The sequence below is a fragment of the Carlito syrichta genome, unplaced genomic scaffold (assembly GCF_000164805.1).
Source record: "Carlito syrichta isolate Samal-C Ts95f unplaced genomic scaffold, Tarsius_syrichta-2.0.1 Scaffold313468, whole genome shotgun sequence".
NCBI classification, from domain to species: domain Eukaryota; kingdom Metazoa; phylum Chordata; class Mammalia; order Primates; family Tarsiidae; genus Carlito; species Carlito syrichta.
The window spans coordinates 69,995-86,972 of NW_007257564.1; the positions used below are offsets into that span (position 1 = coordinate 69,995).

General features: G+C 37.7%; 1 protein-coding gene across 2 annotated transcripts in view; it reads left to right on the forward strand.

Moving 5' to 3' along the window:
* The first annotated feature begins 773 nt into the window (after window positions 1-773).
* The window catches only part of FRMD6 (FERM domain containing 6), a 45,853-nt gene continuing 29,648 nt past the window's right edge, over window positions 774-16,978 (forward strand). The window contains exons 1-3 of one of the 2 annotated variants that reach the window (XM_008070508.2): window positions 774-1,034; window positions 12,553-12,643; window positions 15,917-16,020. In XM_008070508.2, coding sequence (XP_008068699.1) covers window positions 936-1,034; window positions 12,553-12,643; window positions 15,917-16,020 — 294 coding nt within the window. In that variant the 5' untranslated portion in view covers window positions 774-935. The remainder of the gene's footprint in view (window positions 1,035-12,552; window positions 12,644-15,916; window positions 16,021-16,978) is intronic. The other variant, XM_008070509.1, reaches the window with a different exon arrangement.

Sequence of the window (16,978 nt, forward strand, 5' to 3'; positions counted from 1 at the left end):
AGTTTTAAAATGGCCTGGCATGGTGGCTTACGCCTATAATCGCAGCACTTTAGAGCCTAAGGCAGGAGGTTTTCTTGAGGCCGGAGTTCAAGACCAGCCTAGGCAACATAGCCTTGGCTCTACAAAAATTAGAAAATAAAAAAATTAGCCCAGTGTGGTGGGAGTGCCTGTAGTCCCAGCTACACAGGGGACTGAGACAGAAGAATCACTTGAACCCAGGAAGTTGAGGCTGCAGCATGCCACTACATTCCAGTCTGGGTAACATTAATAATAATAATAATAACAATAATATAAGGTAATTTTTTTTTGAGTGGGAATCTCACTCTGACATCCAGGCTGGAGGGCAGTTTCACACTCACAGCCACCACAGTCTCAACCTGCTGGAATGAGGGGGATCCTCAGGGGATCCTTCTGCCTCAGCCTTCCAAGTAGCTGGAACCACAGGCATGTGCCACATGCTCAGCTGATTTTTTGATTTATTGTAGAGACGAGGTCTTGCCATGTTGCCCAGGCTGGTCTTGAACCCCTGAGCTCAGATAATGCTCTTGCCTCCGCCTCCCAAAGTGCTGGGATTACAAGTGTGAGCCACTGTGCCCAGCTAAGATAAAAGTTTTGGAACTTTGTGAGCAAAATGCAGAGTGCATCTCAGTGGGCTCTCGCTTATTAAACTACATCCCTGGCTTGAGATGTGCTGTCCCTGTGCCCACAAGAGTACTTATGCACTGCTCGTCTCCTTACCCCCTCCTCTGCCTTTATTCAAGAGCCTCCCTTTGGGCTTTTTTTGCAGCTATGAAGCCCACGTAGTCGAACACCATGATGCTTCTCCTGTCGGGGATGTGATGAAGAGGGGAGTTTTTGGCTTTGGAGTGTTGGGAACCTGAGCGATTGCCGAGGACTCGGAGCCCAGCCCTGACTACTGGAGAGCCCACAACACAATGAACAAATTGAATTTCCATAACAATAGAGTCATGCAGGACCGCCGCAGTGTGTGCATTTTTCTTCCCAATGATGAATCGCTGAACATCATCATAAATGTGAGTAGATCTGATTTCAGAAGTGTTTAAATACTGTGTTTTTACCAGTGACCACAATCAAATTATGGCTTGGGTTAAGGGTGAAATCTCTGCAAAAGACCAGTAATAATGGGGCAGAACTGGGATGTTAAATAGTCCATATAGGTATAAGCTTAGCGTTATGGCTTATCCCTTATAGCGTCCGTTATGGCTTTTACCTTAAGTGCAGCTGCCTTCAACGTTCTCTTTTACCTGGGGTAAAATCAGAGAATTTTGGTTGCTATATTGAAAAACAAACGTGTTTACTTGTTATTTTTAAACTTTTTATTGCAATGTAATTTTTATTGAAGTCTATGAAGTTGTGTTTTACCCACACAAATGAAATGGTACTAATTGCCAGCTTTTTAATATGCATCTTGATTGTTGTTTTAGTCGTAGCCAAAGACTAGCTGATTTCAAGGACTAGTGCATTTGAGCACTAAGCTGTTGCTTATGATTCACAGGTCAGAATAAACTTAGTTAACCTGGATGTTGAGGAATGTATTTTTTAACTTTTTTTTTTTTAAGAATCAAAGTTAGTTTTATTCAGACGTCTTACTGAGCACTATAAACCGAGTCCTGTAGCCTGGAAGCAGCCCTTTAGGGAGGTTCTGTCAGACTGCTATCTATTTTTTAACTTTTAAAAGTTGAGTTGCAATTTATATACTGCAAAGTATAAAAATACTAAGGGTTTAGCTCAGTGAATGTTTTACAAGTGTACATATCCGTGTAGCCATCACCACATCACCAGCTTGAGATGTAACAGCACACCAGAAAGATCCTTTGTGACCATCCCTCCTAGCGAGTATTCTCTACCCAAAGAGTGAGAGCTGTTGGGACCTCTGTCACCATAGAGTAGTTGTGCTTGTTTCTGAACTTCACGCAGCTGAAAATATATTTTACGTGTTCTTTTGTGCCTGGCTTCTTTTACCCAGCATTTCGCCTGTGAAATTCATTCTTGCTATTGTATGTGACAGTAATTATTTCCCATTGTGTGATATTCCATTGTATGAATATGTCCAATTTATATATCTATCTGCTGTTGATAACTACTGGGTTGTTTTAAGTTTTAGGCTATTATGAATAGAACGGTTGTGAACATTTTATGTGTGTGCACATGTGTATATATTTCTGGATTTGCACCCAAGAGTGGATTGGTGAATCATATGCTGTAGATATGTTTAGCCTAGGGAGAGACTGCCAGGCAATTTTATGGTAATCAGTGTCATGCTTAGCATTTTTCAGCCCCTCTCTATATTATCGACTTTCATATTCTTTTTTGCACAGATTGTATCCTGATGGAATTAGGGGGAAAATTGCCTTAGTATATGCCTTGAATTAGTTTTATTTCCTGTATGCTACTATATTTTTAATCCAATTGCTATCTAAAAGATTATTTCTAAGTGTTATACTGAAATATGTATGGCATTTAAATAGATTCATTTAAAAGTTTAGATAGGAAAAGATTCTGCTTATTGCCATAATCATTTGGCTTTATTCCCACAGTCAACACAGTTTCTTGATTTCCTAATGTATCCTCGCTTTCACTCGTACAGATTTGCCCGAGCATTAGGCCTGCTTGCTGGATGAACTTTATCATCTGCTGGGCAGAATCTCCAGCGACTAGCTGTATTCCTGGTCAGAGTACCTGGGGTTGTTTTTGTATGTGTGAAGTAGTAGGCTATTATTTTGGCAGCACTTAGTTTTAAAAACTGAATAAAAACTGGCACCATGTCTCCTTTTTCAGTGTGCACTTGCAAGACAAATTAAAATGTAATTCTCTCTATAGCAAAAAAAACAAAGCAGGGAGGTATCATACTTCCAGACTTCAAACTTTGCTGTTCAGCTACAGTAATCAAAACAGCCTGGTGTTGGTACAAGAACAGGCCCACAGACCAATGGAACAGGACAGAGATTCCGGAAGCAAAGCCTCAATTCCTCAACCAACTCATCTTTGACAAAACCTCCAACAACAACCACTGAGGAGAGGAGAAACTATTCAATAAATGGTGCTGGGAATACTGGCTGACCACATGCAGAAGATTGAAACAGGACCCCTACCTATCACCATACACAAAAATTAACTCTAAATGGATCAAAGACCTAAATGTAAAACCTCAAACTATAAGAATCTTAGAAAGCGTGGGAGGCACCCTTATGGATTTGGAATTGGGAACCAATTCCTATTCAGAACCCTAAAGCCCCATACATTAAGAAATAAGATAGACAAGTGGGACCTCATCAAATTAATGAGCTTCTGCAAAGCAAAAGAAACCATCAAGAGAGCAGGGAAACAACCCACAGAATGGGAAAAAATATTTGCCAATTGTATATCTGACAAAGGCCTAGCAACTAGGATCTACAAGGAACTCAAATGCGCCAAAAGGAAAAAAACAAACAGCCCCTTTAAAAGTGGGCAAAAGACATGAATAGACACTTCTCAGAAGAAGGTATACGGGCAGCCAACAGACACATGAAAAAGTGCTCAGCCTCACTCGTCATCAGAGAAATGCAAATCAAAACCACATTGAGATACCACCTAACCCCTATATGAATAGCCATCATTAATAAAACAAACAACAACAGGTGCTGGCAAGGATGTGGAGAAAAAGGAACACTTCTATACTGCTGGTGGGAATGCAGACTAGTACAACCTCTTTGGAAGACAGTGTGGCGATTTCTGAAAGAACTAAAAATTGACCTTCCATATGACTCAGCAGTTCCCCTATTGAGAATGTCCCGGAGGAACTCAAATTATTCTATGAAAAAGATACCTGCACCACGTATGTTTGTTGCAGCTCTTTTCACAATAGCAAAAACATGGAACCAACTATGTTGCCCATCAAAGCTGGCCTGAATTAAAAAAAATGTGGTACATATATACAATGGAATATTATGTAACCATAAAGAAGGACAAATATATGGACTTTGCAGCAACTTGGATGGATTTATAGTTTATTATACTCAGTGATTTTCATAGACAAAGAACTGAGTTCCATATGTTCTCACTCATAAGCGAACCTTGAACATTTATAATGCTATAAGAAAGCGATTGGCAGTAGTGGAAAACTGTCAGGGGAGGAGGGGTGGGACTGGCAGTGGAGGGAAGCTGCTAGGGGAGGGAGAGGCATACCTCATCAACAATGGTACCTGCATGATCAATGCTTATATACCTAACCCAGAATTGTACCCCAGATCTTTACTATAAATTTTTTTAAATGTAATTCTCACAGATGTGAATATGATGTTTAAGTTCTTTTGTACGGTTAGATCTGCTAAATTTTTTAAAAATTACATATCAGGACATATAGCATCAGCACCTAAGAAACATCTCTCGCTTTCATTTCTGTCTTTTTACCCAGTAGAATGTGTATGTGTGTGTTCATGAATGTGTACACATGTGCAAGATGTGTAGCAAAATATTAGCCACATTAAGTGAAGACTCGTCTGACTTAGTGAGGAATACTAAAAGCTGACTCTAATTTTCAGAGACATCCATTTGTACTGAAATTTCAGCTAAAGAAATTAATGATGGAGAACAGATTGTAAGCTAGCCAGTTTTATCGTTGCTGTAAATCAGTGGTTTTGAAACTGTACATTGGATAATGTACGTTGAATATGTGTACTTGAATTTTTTGGGGGGGAGCTTGCTAAATATTGATATTGTTGGACTCTACTCCTTAGAAATGCAGTTGTAGTAAGTCTGAGGTAAGACATGGGAATCTGTATTATAATCCCCAGACAGGTGCTGTAACATCTCTAACATCTTGAGCCAGACAGGCAAGGACCCGTGTACCAGCACCACCTAGTTTCTTTCACTCTCTAGAACTTTATGTACTGGCTTGTGTTGTTGGCATTGTGTCAGTGACCTGGTTCTCAGAGCAGTACGTGACACATAGTAAGTGCTGGTTGTTGTTTGTTGTAATAATAGAATCATCATTGTTGAGAAGTATTACAAGATTATTCATATTTTGACTCTAGAATTTGCTAGACACGTTACTTAAGCTTACAAACCTTTTTTCATTTGTAAAAGCAGATTGCCCAGTACCTTGTACATAGTAGGTATTCAATTTGTATTAGCTTTCTTTCTGCCTTCCCTTTATAAAATAATTGAGGGGCAGTATGGAAGTGAAAGACATAGTTGTACTTAAAACATATAGATTTGTTTCAAATCATGTATCAAAATGACTTTTGGAACACTAACTGTACCTCCCTCAGCTGCAATGTCTTCATCTGTAAAATGAGAATAATACCTATGTTCCAGAGTGATTGTTACAATCCAGGATTAACATGTAGCGTAATTTCTGACACATGGGTTAGTGGAGGCTATTATTATTTTAACCTCTAGGCAGAAATAATTTTTTTTAAAGATGTGGGGGTACAATTCAGGGTAAGGTATACAAATGTTCCTTATGCAGGTACGCTTGTGATAAATTTTATACTTCTTCAATTTCCCTCTTTTACAACATTAGTGTAATCTCATAAGATGGTCAGGACTCTCTGATCATGGACTGCGAAGCCATATATCAAGGTAAAACTTGGTTTTAGAGTCGTGGAGACTGGGTTGAAATCCCTATTTCATGACTTACTTTGCAATTTAGGGCACATTTCCTAGTTTTTTGGTTATGTTTTGGGGATTTTGTTCTTTGTTTGGTTTTTGCTTTGGTTTCTTCTTCTGTGAAGTTGGGATAATAATCTTACCCTCCTCACAAGGATGTTACGAGGATTTGAAGATGTCACATGCATGGCGTGCTTAGTGAAGTGTTTAGCACGTGTGTGTCACTCAGTAAGTGCGCTTTTAACAGAGTGTCATTTTACCTGTTTTTCTTTCCTTGAGCTGTTTGTTCATTTCATTACTGTGTTCTGTTAATGAAATGAAAATGTAGGCCTATAAGATTTCTTATTCCAGGGCACATAGAGTCTTCTGCCATGCCCAGACGCCTCTCCAGCAAGCAGTGGGTCCAGAGGAGGGGCTGGGTTAAGTAATGTGGAGGCTTCCCCTCTGTCAGAAAAACAGCTCAAGCCTGCCAAGGGTCCCTCTTTCTCTACAAAGTAATATCTTTGTATTCAGAAAATAGCAGTTGATGTTTGTAGAATTTGCGTGTAACAAGTTAACTATAGCAAAAACTTTCATAACAAGGCTCTTCTTGTTCATCATTTCTAATTTTTTTTTTTAACAAGCTTTGTTCCCTAACAAGTGTGGTTGAGAATCTTGCCTTTTTTGCATGTGGAATAAATTTGGTGTTTTGATCATTCTGAATTCCTTATGAGTTATGCTAATAGGATCTGTTTTCAATGATTTTAGTCATCAGGCATATATTAAATATGGGATCTTAGAAAATTTTGGAAATAAAATTATGGTAAATGTAAGAGCCATAAAGTTTTTGAGTGATATAAATTATGGCCAAGAGCTTATACATCTTCACTAAGACTAAACTGAACAATTCTTTTTTTCTAAAGCATATTTTAAACATTCCTGCACAACAAGAAACCATTAATGTTTAGGATCACATGCTGTTTTAATTTAGAAGTCCATATAGAGTATATTTTTAGATGAAACCTTAGTTCTTATTCTTAATACTTTATACTATATAGCACTGTTTTAAGGTTCCCATTACTCCTGAAGATTAAAGAACTTGAGAAGTTTCAGTCGGCTAAAATATAGCCTTAAAGTCGCATAATATGCAAATACAGAAAACTCAAGCTTGTTTTCACAGCAGGTGAGAGTTCAGAGTCCCAGCCTTATTTAATTATAGTTTTAAACAAGAACACTGTGCTTACTTGATAGTTGTTAAAGAGCTTTATCAGTAGCCTCCAAATACTTGATTTAAACTAGTAGAGCAATAATAATTGTATGGGATGCATAGAGGAAATGTACAGCATTATTTGGTCTACAATTGCTCAAAGTTACAACATGGTTTATTTTCTATAAATTCACTTTGTGGTTTGGGATTTCAACTTTTTATTGCGTTTTATCCTAGCCGCTTTGTGTCTGTCTGACTTCTTAAAATACAGTGAAACTAAGGATTAAAAGTGCTCCTGATAATATGACATTTACATCTTAAGTATAAAATTTGTAGTATGTATACGGTTTAACTTAAGAATTTTATATAACTTTTTTTTTTTTTTTGAGTCATAGTCTTACTCTGTCATCCAGGCTGGTGTGCAATGGCATGATAATGGCTACTGCAGCCTCAGCAGGCAATCTTTCTGCCTCAGCCTCCCAAGTAGCTGGGACTATATAGGCACATACCACCACAACTGGTTAATTTTTTGATTTATTGTAGAGACAAGACATTGCCATGTCAGCCAGGCTGGTCTCAAACTCCTGGGCTCAGGCAGTTCTCTCACCTCAGCCTCCCAAAGAGCTGGGATTACAGGCATGAGCCACCATGCCCGGCCAAGAATTTTATATGACATTTGATATGCCTCTTCTTTATCATTGTTTATTTATGCTTGTTTGTATAGTAACATTATGGTGATATAGAACTTAAAATCCAGAGTCTTTTTAGTGAACATTGGAAATAGCATAGAACTTTTATAGGACAGAAATCAAAGATCTCAGTGGGCTGAATCAAGCAAGATATACACAAAGAGGATGATAATAATTTCCCATTGACAGATGTATTCTCCCAGTGGTATTGGTGGGTTTGCATTGATATATTTTTCCTAAAATGCTGAATGACACATTTATAAAATGGTTAGCAGTAAATCAGGGAGCGGTCTGTAGTCATAGAACAGAACAAAGGTGAGAAGGAGCCCACAGGGAGTCAGATTCCTGGATTTTGTTCATCAAACATTTACTGAGTGCCTACTATATATCCTGATTATAAAATAAGACACTGTCCCAGGTCGAGGTCCTGGCACTTCCAAGCAGCTGAATTGCTGCTACTCTGCTCTTTCCAGTGGGAAAGGTGCTTCGGGCTGGTTGCCATTTAATAATGAATGTGGAAAAGAGCAATAAACCCATTCTTCTTACTGCAGTTGGAATTGTCACCTGTTCTGAATTATTTGGCTTTCAGTTTTCAAGGGATCTCAGCATGTTTTTTATTTTCTTAATCTGAGTTCTATATTAAGATATGATAAAAAGTCACTAATTCAGAGTTAACTATTTCAGAATTTATAATAATTCAAACTTTAATTGTCTTCGTTATAAAAATGAAGAAAGCATTTGAGGGCTAGTAATACTAATAAGAGGGGAAAATCTCACATGTAATCTATGTAGCTAAAATCAGACTATCATGTTATACATATTTTAATACATACAGAAATATTTAAATGCACAAATGATTTGTGAGTTGCTGTCTTTGTCACTACTAACAGCATGACTGTAAGCTGAGTTTTATTTTATATTTCCAATGAGAATTACAAAACACTGCTCAAAGAAATCCAAGAAGACACAAACAAATGGAAAAATATTCCATGATCATGGATAGGAAGGATCAACATTGTTAAGATGTCCATCCTACCAAAGGCAATCTACAGATTCAACACAATACCCATTAAGTTACCAACATCATTCTTCTCAGACCTGGAAATGACAATACAGAAATTCATATGGAAACATAAATGACCACGAATAGCCAAAACCATCCTTAGCAAAAGAAACAAAGCAGGAGGTATCACAATTCCAGACTTCAAACTTTGCTATAAGGCTACAGTAATCAAAACAGCCTGGTATTGGTACAAGAACAGGCACACAGATCAATGGAACACGATAGAGATTCTGGAAGCAAAGCCTCAATTCCTCAACCAACTCATCTTTAACAAAACCTTCAACAACAACCACTGAGGAGAGGAGAAACTATTCAATAAATGGTGCTGGGAATACTGGCTGACCACATGCAGAAGATGGAAACAGGACCCCTACCTATCACCATACACAAAAATTAACTCTAAATGAATCAAAGACCTAAATGTAAAACCTCAAACTATAAGAATCTTAGAAAGCGCAGGAAGCACCCTTATGGAATTTGGAACTGGGAACCAATTCCTATTCAGAACCCTAAAGCCCCATACATTAAGAAATAAGATAGACAAGTGGGACCTCATCAAATTAATGAGCTTCTGCAAAGCAAAAGAAACCATCAAGAGAGCAGGGAAACAACCCACAGAATGGGAAAAAATATTTGCCAACTGTATATCTGACAAAGGCCTAGCATCTAGGATCTACAAGGAACTCAATGCGCCAAAAGGAAAAAAAACAAACAGCCCCTTTAAAAGTGGGCAAAAGACATGAATAGACACTTCTCAAAAGAAGATATACGGGCAGCCAACAGACACATGAAAAAGTGCTCAGCCTCACTCGTCATCAGAGAAATGCAAATCAAAACCACATTGAGATACCTCATAACCCCTGTAAGAATGGCAATCATTAATAAAACAAACAACAGATGCTGGTGAGGATGTGGAGCAAAAGGACCGCTTCTACACTGCTGGTGGGAATGCAGACTAGTACAACCTCTTTGAAAGACAGTGTGACAATTTCTGAAAGGACTAGAAATTGACCTTACATATGACCCAGCAATTCCCCTATTGGAAATATATCCAGAGGAACTCAAATTATTCTATAAAAAAGATACCTGCACACATGTTTGTTGGAGCTCTATTCACAGTAGCAAAAATATGGAACCAACTGTGTTGTCCATCGAAGCTGGACTGGATTTTTAAAAAAATGTACATATACACAATGGAATATTATGCAGCTATAACAAAGGACAAATATATGAACTTTGTAGGAACTTGGATGTATTTGGAGTCGATCATACTCGTGTTTTATCACAGAAAGAACTGAGTTCCATATGTTCTCACTTATAAGCTGACTTTGAACAATTAAAATGCTATAAGAAAGTGACTGGCAGTAGTGGAAAACTGTCAGGGGAGGGGGTGTAGGATTGGCAGTTGAGGGAAGCTGCTAGGGGAGGGAGGGGCATACCTCATCAACAAGGGTACCTGCATGATCAATGTTTATATACTTAACCCTGAATTGTACCCCACATCTTTATAATAAATTTATAAAAAAGAGAAATTGACTTGGGTAGTTTCTTAAAGGTAATCCTAACTCTGATAAACTTTGGCAATTTAGAAGTCTAAAAGGTAGACTCAGAATTACTGCCCTTCCAGCACTTCATTAAACATTTGAGAAAGCATTCAATTGTATCTTTTAATTTTTTTACTTTTTGTGTTGGGGAGTCTCAGTCTGTCACCCTGGTTAGAGTGCAGTGGCACAATCATGGCTCACCACAGCCCTGACCTCCTGGGCTTGGCCAATCCTTGTGTCTCAGCCTCTTGAGCAACATGAATACTACATGCCAGGCTAATTTTTTTGTTTGTTTTCTTTCATGAAGACAAGGTCTCGGTTGGTTGCCTAGACTGGTAATATTGTATTTTCTAAAGACTCTTTTATCATTCAACTTGGGACTTGGCAGAATGATTTATCCCCACAGGTCCATGTTTTTATGGTTTTATGATTGAATTATACTAGGACTCAGAAAAGAAATCCGGTTTAGGTATTAGAAAGTTGTTAGACGGGAGGGGTGTGGAAAACTGCCAGGGGAGGGAGGGGCACACCTCGTCAACAAGGATACCTGTATAATAAACTTTTGTGTACCTAATCCTGAATTATACCCCACATCTTTAAAATAAAAATAAAAAATAATTAAAAAAAAGAAAGATGTTAGACAATAGTGATTGATTAAAATAAATAAAAGCTAAGCAGGTCAGTGGTGTAGCTCATGCCTGTATCCCAGCCCTTTGGTAGACTGAGGCTGGAGGATCTCTTGAGGCCAGTAGTTCATGACCAGCCTGGGCAATATAACGAGACTCTGCCTGTACAAAAAAGTAAAAACTACACACACACACACACACACACACACACGGCAGTGACTTACTGTAAAGCATAGGCTATCAAGAGGAAAACTTTCCTTGCAAAGATATTTGCCCTAGCCGGGCTCTGTGGCTCAGCCTGTAATCCCGCACCTTTGGGAGGCTGAGGTGAGTGGATTGCCTGAGCCCGCGGGTTCGAGACCCGCCTGGACAACTTGGCAAGACCTCATCTCCACAATAAATCAAAAAATCAGCCAGGCGTGGTAGCGCGTGCCTGTAATTCTGGCTACTCGGAAGGCTGAGGTGGAAGGATTGCTGGAGCCCAGCAGGTCGAGGCTGCGGTGTCCGGGAGCGGCCACTGTACTCCAGTCTGGGCAACAAAGTGAGACTCCAACTCAAAAAAAAAAAAGATATTTGCCCTAAATAGACATTCCTCAAGAGAATACAGATGACCAATAGAGTATATGGAAAAATGTTCAGCATCGCCAATCACTGAGGAAGTATAAATTAAAAACCACAATGAGGTATTACCTCACACCCCGTTAGAATGGTCACTGTGAAAAACACAAAAGGTAACAAGTGTTGGTGAGGCTGTGGAGAAAAGGGTACAGTGTTGATAGGAATGTAAGTTAGTATAGCCATTATGGAAAACAGTATGGAGGTTGCTCAAAAAATTAAAAATAGAAGTAAGAGTATGATCCAGCAGTCCCACTCCTTGCCAGTATCCCTAGTCAATGAAATAATTGTGTTGGAGAGATATCTCCAACTCTCATGTTCATTGCAGTATTATCCATAATAGTCAAGATATGGGATCAACCTAAATGTGAATAAATGGATGAAGAAAATGTGGTACATATACACAGTGGAACACAATTCAACCTTTAAAAAGAAGGAAATGTCATTTGCAACAACATGCATGAACCTGGGGAATATTATGTTAAGTTAAATAAGGCAGACACAGAAAGACAAATCCTGTGTGGAATCTAAAAAAGCCTAACTCACAGAAGCAGAGAGTAGAGTGGTGAGGAGAGAGGGGTTAGGGAGATGTTGGTAGGGGATATAGAATTTCAGTTAGGAGGAATGAGTCCAAGAGATCCACCGTACAATATAACTGAAGTTAATAAAGATGCATTGTATACTTGAAAATTGCTGAGAGTAAATTTTAAGTGTTCTCACCACACAAAAAGATGTATGTGAGATAATGCATATGTTATTTAGTCTGATTCAGCCATTCTATAGTGTATGCATATATCAAAATATCATGTTGTACACCTTTAATATATACAGCAGCTTTTTTATTAATTAAAAAGCAAATGAATAAAAATGTTTAAAAAGAAACAAGAGAGATGTGCCAAGTAAATACTTCAGGAAATCTGAGCAGGCTGCATTGATAATGTACTGTGGTTTGAGAGCCTTGTTCGTGTATTGTGAGATCTGAGTCTTGTGCAAGATCACATTGGTAGTTTATTTCCATGCTGTAAAATTTGGTATTGTGATCATCATTACTGAAACTTAGCCACAGATTAAAGTGATTTTGATAAACCAGCAGTTGTTTTGCTAGCATCAGCTTGTCCTTTCCAGACCTATATTTACTATGCATTAAATTGCCTGACTGTGCCTCTTTGTGTGGACTTATTTGAATAGTTATCTCTAGCCATGCTTTCTTCCCCTACAGGTAAAAATTCTGTGTCACCAGTTGCTGGTCCAAGTATGTGACCTGCTCAGGCTAAAGGACTGTCACCTCTTTGGACTCAGTGTTATACAAAGTAAGTCTTACACCCATCTGTGAGGGATTTCACCAGGTATCCCTGAGGAAATGACATTTTATAGCTGTAACTTAAATAGGGCATATTTTTATAAAACTGTGATTGTCAAAATATCCATAAACTGATCTTGATTTTTAGTCTAGTATTCATTTTTAAATCTCAATCACTGTGTATTTCTTACAAGATTTGGGATTTTAGGCATGTATTTGTTATAGTTTGAACTTAAAAATGGATTCCTCTTAAGGAATCTAAATTTTATGTGTTTGTTCTTTCATAAATCAAGCTTGATTTTTGTTTCCTTGCATTCAGGGAACTAGTAGGAAAGTAACCTAGGTATTTTTGTAATTTATTTTATAATTTTTGACATTAAACTGACTTTCCTCTTTTCAAGTTCTCTTACTATTGATTGTGTAGTATAACAAAGTAATCTATTAATCTTATTATTTGTTTTTCTCTCTTACCCCTTTTCTTTTTTCCAGTCAGACTATATAATGGAAATTTCTTCAGTAACTTGGTCAATCAATTTCTTCTATACTATTTAGATGAAGAAGATTTTTTTAGTTAAGGACTCCATATAAGATTTTTTCTCCCTTAACATCTTAGTTAAATTCCCAAGACTCATCTGCAGCCATTTTATTATACACTTTCTTCTTTCAAAGTATATCTAAACATTTTTCTAATTCAGTCTTCTGCATGCCAAAAATCTTTCATATTTTTGCTGATTTTGTCAAGAAGACTTTTGTGAATATATACTTAATTATATTTTATACTTGAACTGTTGCCGGAGTTGGTTTAAGTTTATAGTTTTAAGGTAGCTTGAGAATCTGGTCAATACCATTAAATGCTTATATCTGCCAAGTTGGAAAGTCGTGGATTATCATGGCCAACTGATAACAAGACCCTTTTTACTAAAAAAGTGAACGTTTTTCAGATGCCTTTTTAGAAGAGACCAAAGAGTATGGTGCAAGAAACGCCTCAGGTCCCTGTGAATCAGCCATTTGCCCCTCAGTTTTTTCCTGTGGTAGTTAAAACAATAAAAACATAGATGCTAAGGTCTAGCTTGTGTTAGTACACATGTCAGTCCTTCTTTTAAGGAAGGGTCTGGGAGCAATAAGATGCCCTGTAGATTTATTATTCTATGCACAGAATTAATTCTTCTTACTACAACTACAACCAGACTGTTCATCTTTGTTGTTTAACAGGTCAGTCCAATAAAACCAGTTTACAACTTCCTTAGGTTTCAAAATAAGAGTTTTTAAGAAGTCCCTTTTAAAAAGAGATTGCAGTATGGCGAAAGAACTTCAGAGCAGGAGTCAGATGGCCTGGTTCTAGTTCTGGTTCTACCACTGACTGGAAGTGTGGCTTTGAACACACCACTGACTTCTCTCAACGTCAGTGTTTTTCACATGTCAACTGGTAGAAGGTAATACTCCACCAGCTTTTCAGGATTGATATGTGCTTGAGAATTCTTAAAGTATAAAGCTCTGGTAAAACTGTAGGTAGCAGAGACATAGTGGTAGCTTAAAAACACATATGTGTTATTATAGTGCACAGTCTCAATTCTATTTGTTATGTTGCTTCTTCAGACAGGAACTCAAGCCAAACATAAATCACTTTCAACAGGAAGGCTGTCTGATCTTGCCTGTTGCATGTTTAATCAGTAATATGAGAGATGGGAGATAATGTTAGTTGACCGATAGCTAAATTTAAGTAGCATTCCTTTTCTTGTCTTTGGTATTCCTTTCATTCAAGTTGGTTGACATAATATGCCATTTATAGCCAAGGAGTAGTTTTACCCTTCTTATTCTCTTATGTCATTTACCGAGGAGTCACAGTGTAGCAAAGTGTTTGTCATTGGAACAGACATGCTTCTCTTCCAGAATGAGTTCTTTTTTGGTGGGGGAGTAGGGTTGAGTTGGAGTCTCACTGTCACCCAGGCTGGAGTAGAGTGCAGTGGCACACTCATGGCCACCACAGCCTTGACCTACTGGGCTCAGGCGAGCCTCCTGCCTCGGCCTTCCATGTAGCTGGAACTACATGCACATGCCACCACGCCCGGCTAATTTTTTGATTTATTGTAGAGTCATTTTACCAAGTTGCCTAGGCTGGTCTTGAACCCTGGACTCAGGCAGTCCTCGCACGTCAGCCTCCCAAAGTGCTGGGATTACAAGCATGAGCCACTGCATCTGGCAGAATGTATTTATTTTTATGCAGATTTTTTTATGAGGATGTCCCCTTAGTTGATAGAGGAATAATTTTTTGTTTTGTTTTAATATTTAAAACTTTGACCAGGCACAATGACTCATGCCTGTAATCTCAGTACTTTCGGAGGCCGAGACAAGAGGATCGTTTGAGCCCAGGAGTTCAAGACCAGTCTGGGCAGCATAGGGAGACCTTGTCTCTACAAAAAAAAGATTTTACCTAAAAAAACTTTGCCTAAGACAGGAATGCTGAAGGCTTGTCTTATGAAATATGTTTGTCTTTTAAAAGATTCTTTTGGAGAATTCTGAAAACTACCCCCACCCAGGTTCTCATATGTTTAGGTCATGTTTACATAGGTTTCAACTGTCTTATTTTCTGTTCACCTTATGGACATCATCCTCTTGTAGGAATATTTTGGCGTTCATACTGTTTTTCTTCTCCTGTTTTCATGAGATCAATCCCAAAGGTAGTGTGAGTGATGTTCTATCATTTGTTATGCTGTGTTTTGATGAGTGTGGAACACAAAAGAAATAGCCTTAAAGATTATTCTTCACAAAGATTATTCTTCACAAATGGGTCAGGCTTCTCACTTGGAAATGGGCTGATATTATCAATGTTTTCTAATTTCTTTAGTAGCAATTAAGATGGTGTTTCTGCCTGGTTTCATTATTTCACATCTATGAGAACAGTCTTCTCAGAGATGAACAAAAGCATGTTTTTCTAAAACTTACGTCATGCCCACAGTGTTGGAAGTTAGACTATAAGTCATAACAACCCCAGAAGCTAAGAAAAAGCAGAAGTTGGAAGCCAACATTTCTTCTAAACATTAAATATTTTTAACAGTGTTTGTTTAGTATTGCAAAAGCAAAATAATTAATAAAGAATCTCGTTAATGTCTAGTTCACGGGGCCTTTTATCTTTTAGTGTCTTGTTGGGTTGTCTTGGTAATATATGAATGTAGAGTACATTCACAGACCTGAGTCTTTTTTTTTAAATCTTGTTTATTTATATATTCTTTTCTTTTAAAAATCTGTCCTTTTCATTTTGTCTCCTTTGCTTTTTAATGTGCAGATAATGAACACGTGTATATGGAGTTGTCACAAAAGCTTTATAAGTATTGTCCAAAAGAATGGAAGAAAGAGGCCAGCAAGGTACGACAATACGAAGTCACTTGGGTGAGATTACATTTATGAGCAAAATTACTTGGGTTTTTTTTTTAAAGAAAATGTTTATTTTAACTATTATACATTAGAAAAATGTAAGCACTACTCTATACAGTGGAGGAAAAATGGAAAAAGGAAATGATTATAAGTTCTAGAATGTCTTATGAATCAAGTATTAATAGCAAATAATCGGTTCTGGATATCTGTTAAATAATGTTGGATAATAACTTTTTAGTAATTTTGGGATGATGCTTCAAAGTGAAAAGTACGGGAAAATTATTTGCTTCTCTTGTGGCTTTGTTAGTTGTCACAACTGATGTCCTAGACGTTACTACTAATTTTTAAACAGGCTTTTACTATTCTTGCATTTGCTACTTTATTTTATTGTACTGGTGCCTTTATTTAGTAAACATCAATTCCTTTTACAGGGGAGAACATTCACGGGCAATTTACCTAGTATTTCCAGGATGAAGTCAAAAATAATAATCCTAGATCCTCTCGTTTGTATTTAAGAATTCCTAGAATAAACTAGAAGGCTGCTTCAAAGCCAACTACAAAGTAAAGAACATGAATGTCTAAGTAAACAAACAGCATATTAGAATTTGGTATGCAGAATGTCAGAGGAACAGGAGAACATTTGTAATAAAGAGCAAATGGTCACCACAGGGAACAGAGCTGAGTGAGGAGCTGGATCTCAGCTAGAAATTTCCACTGGCATTTATTTTTATCTTCCCTTATGTTATCATTGGCATTACAATGAATGAGATTCAGGTAGAGGGATGATGCCCTGTTTTTTGCTTTAGAACTTTCTAGTTTTATGTGAACCTGGTATCCGTATGAGACAACCATCTAGCCACTACAAGCCCCCACTCATTACAAGTAGATAAAAACTTTCATTGTTTAAATGTGTCTTTCAAATAATGGTATTTTGATTGCTTTTGAAACCCATGTTTGAAGTGACTAGAAATAG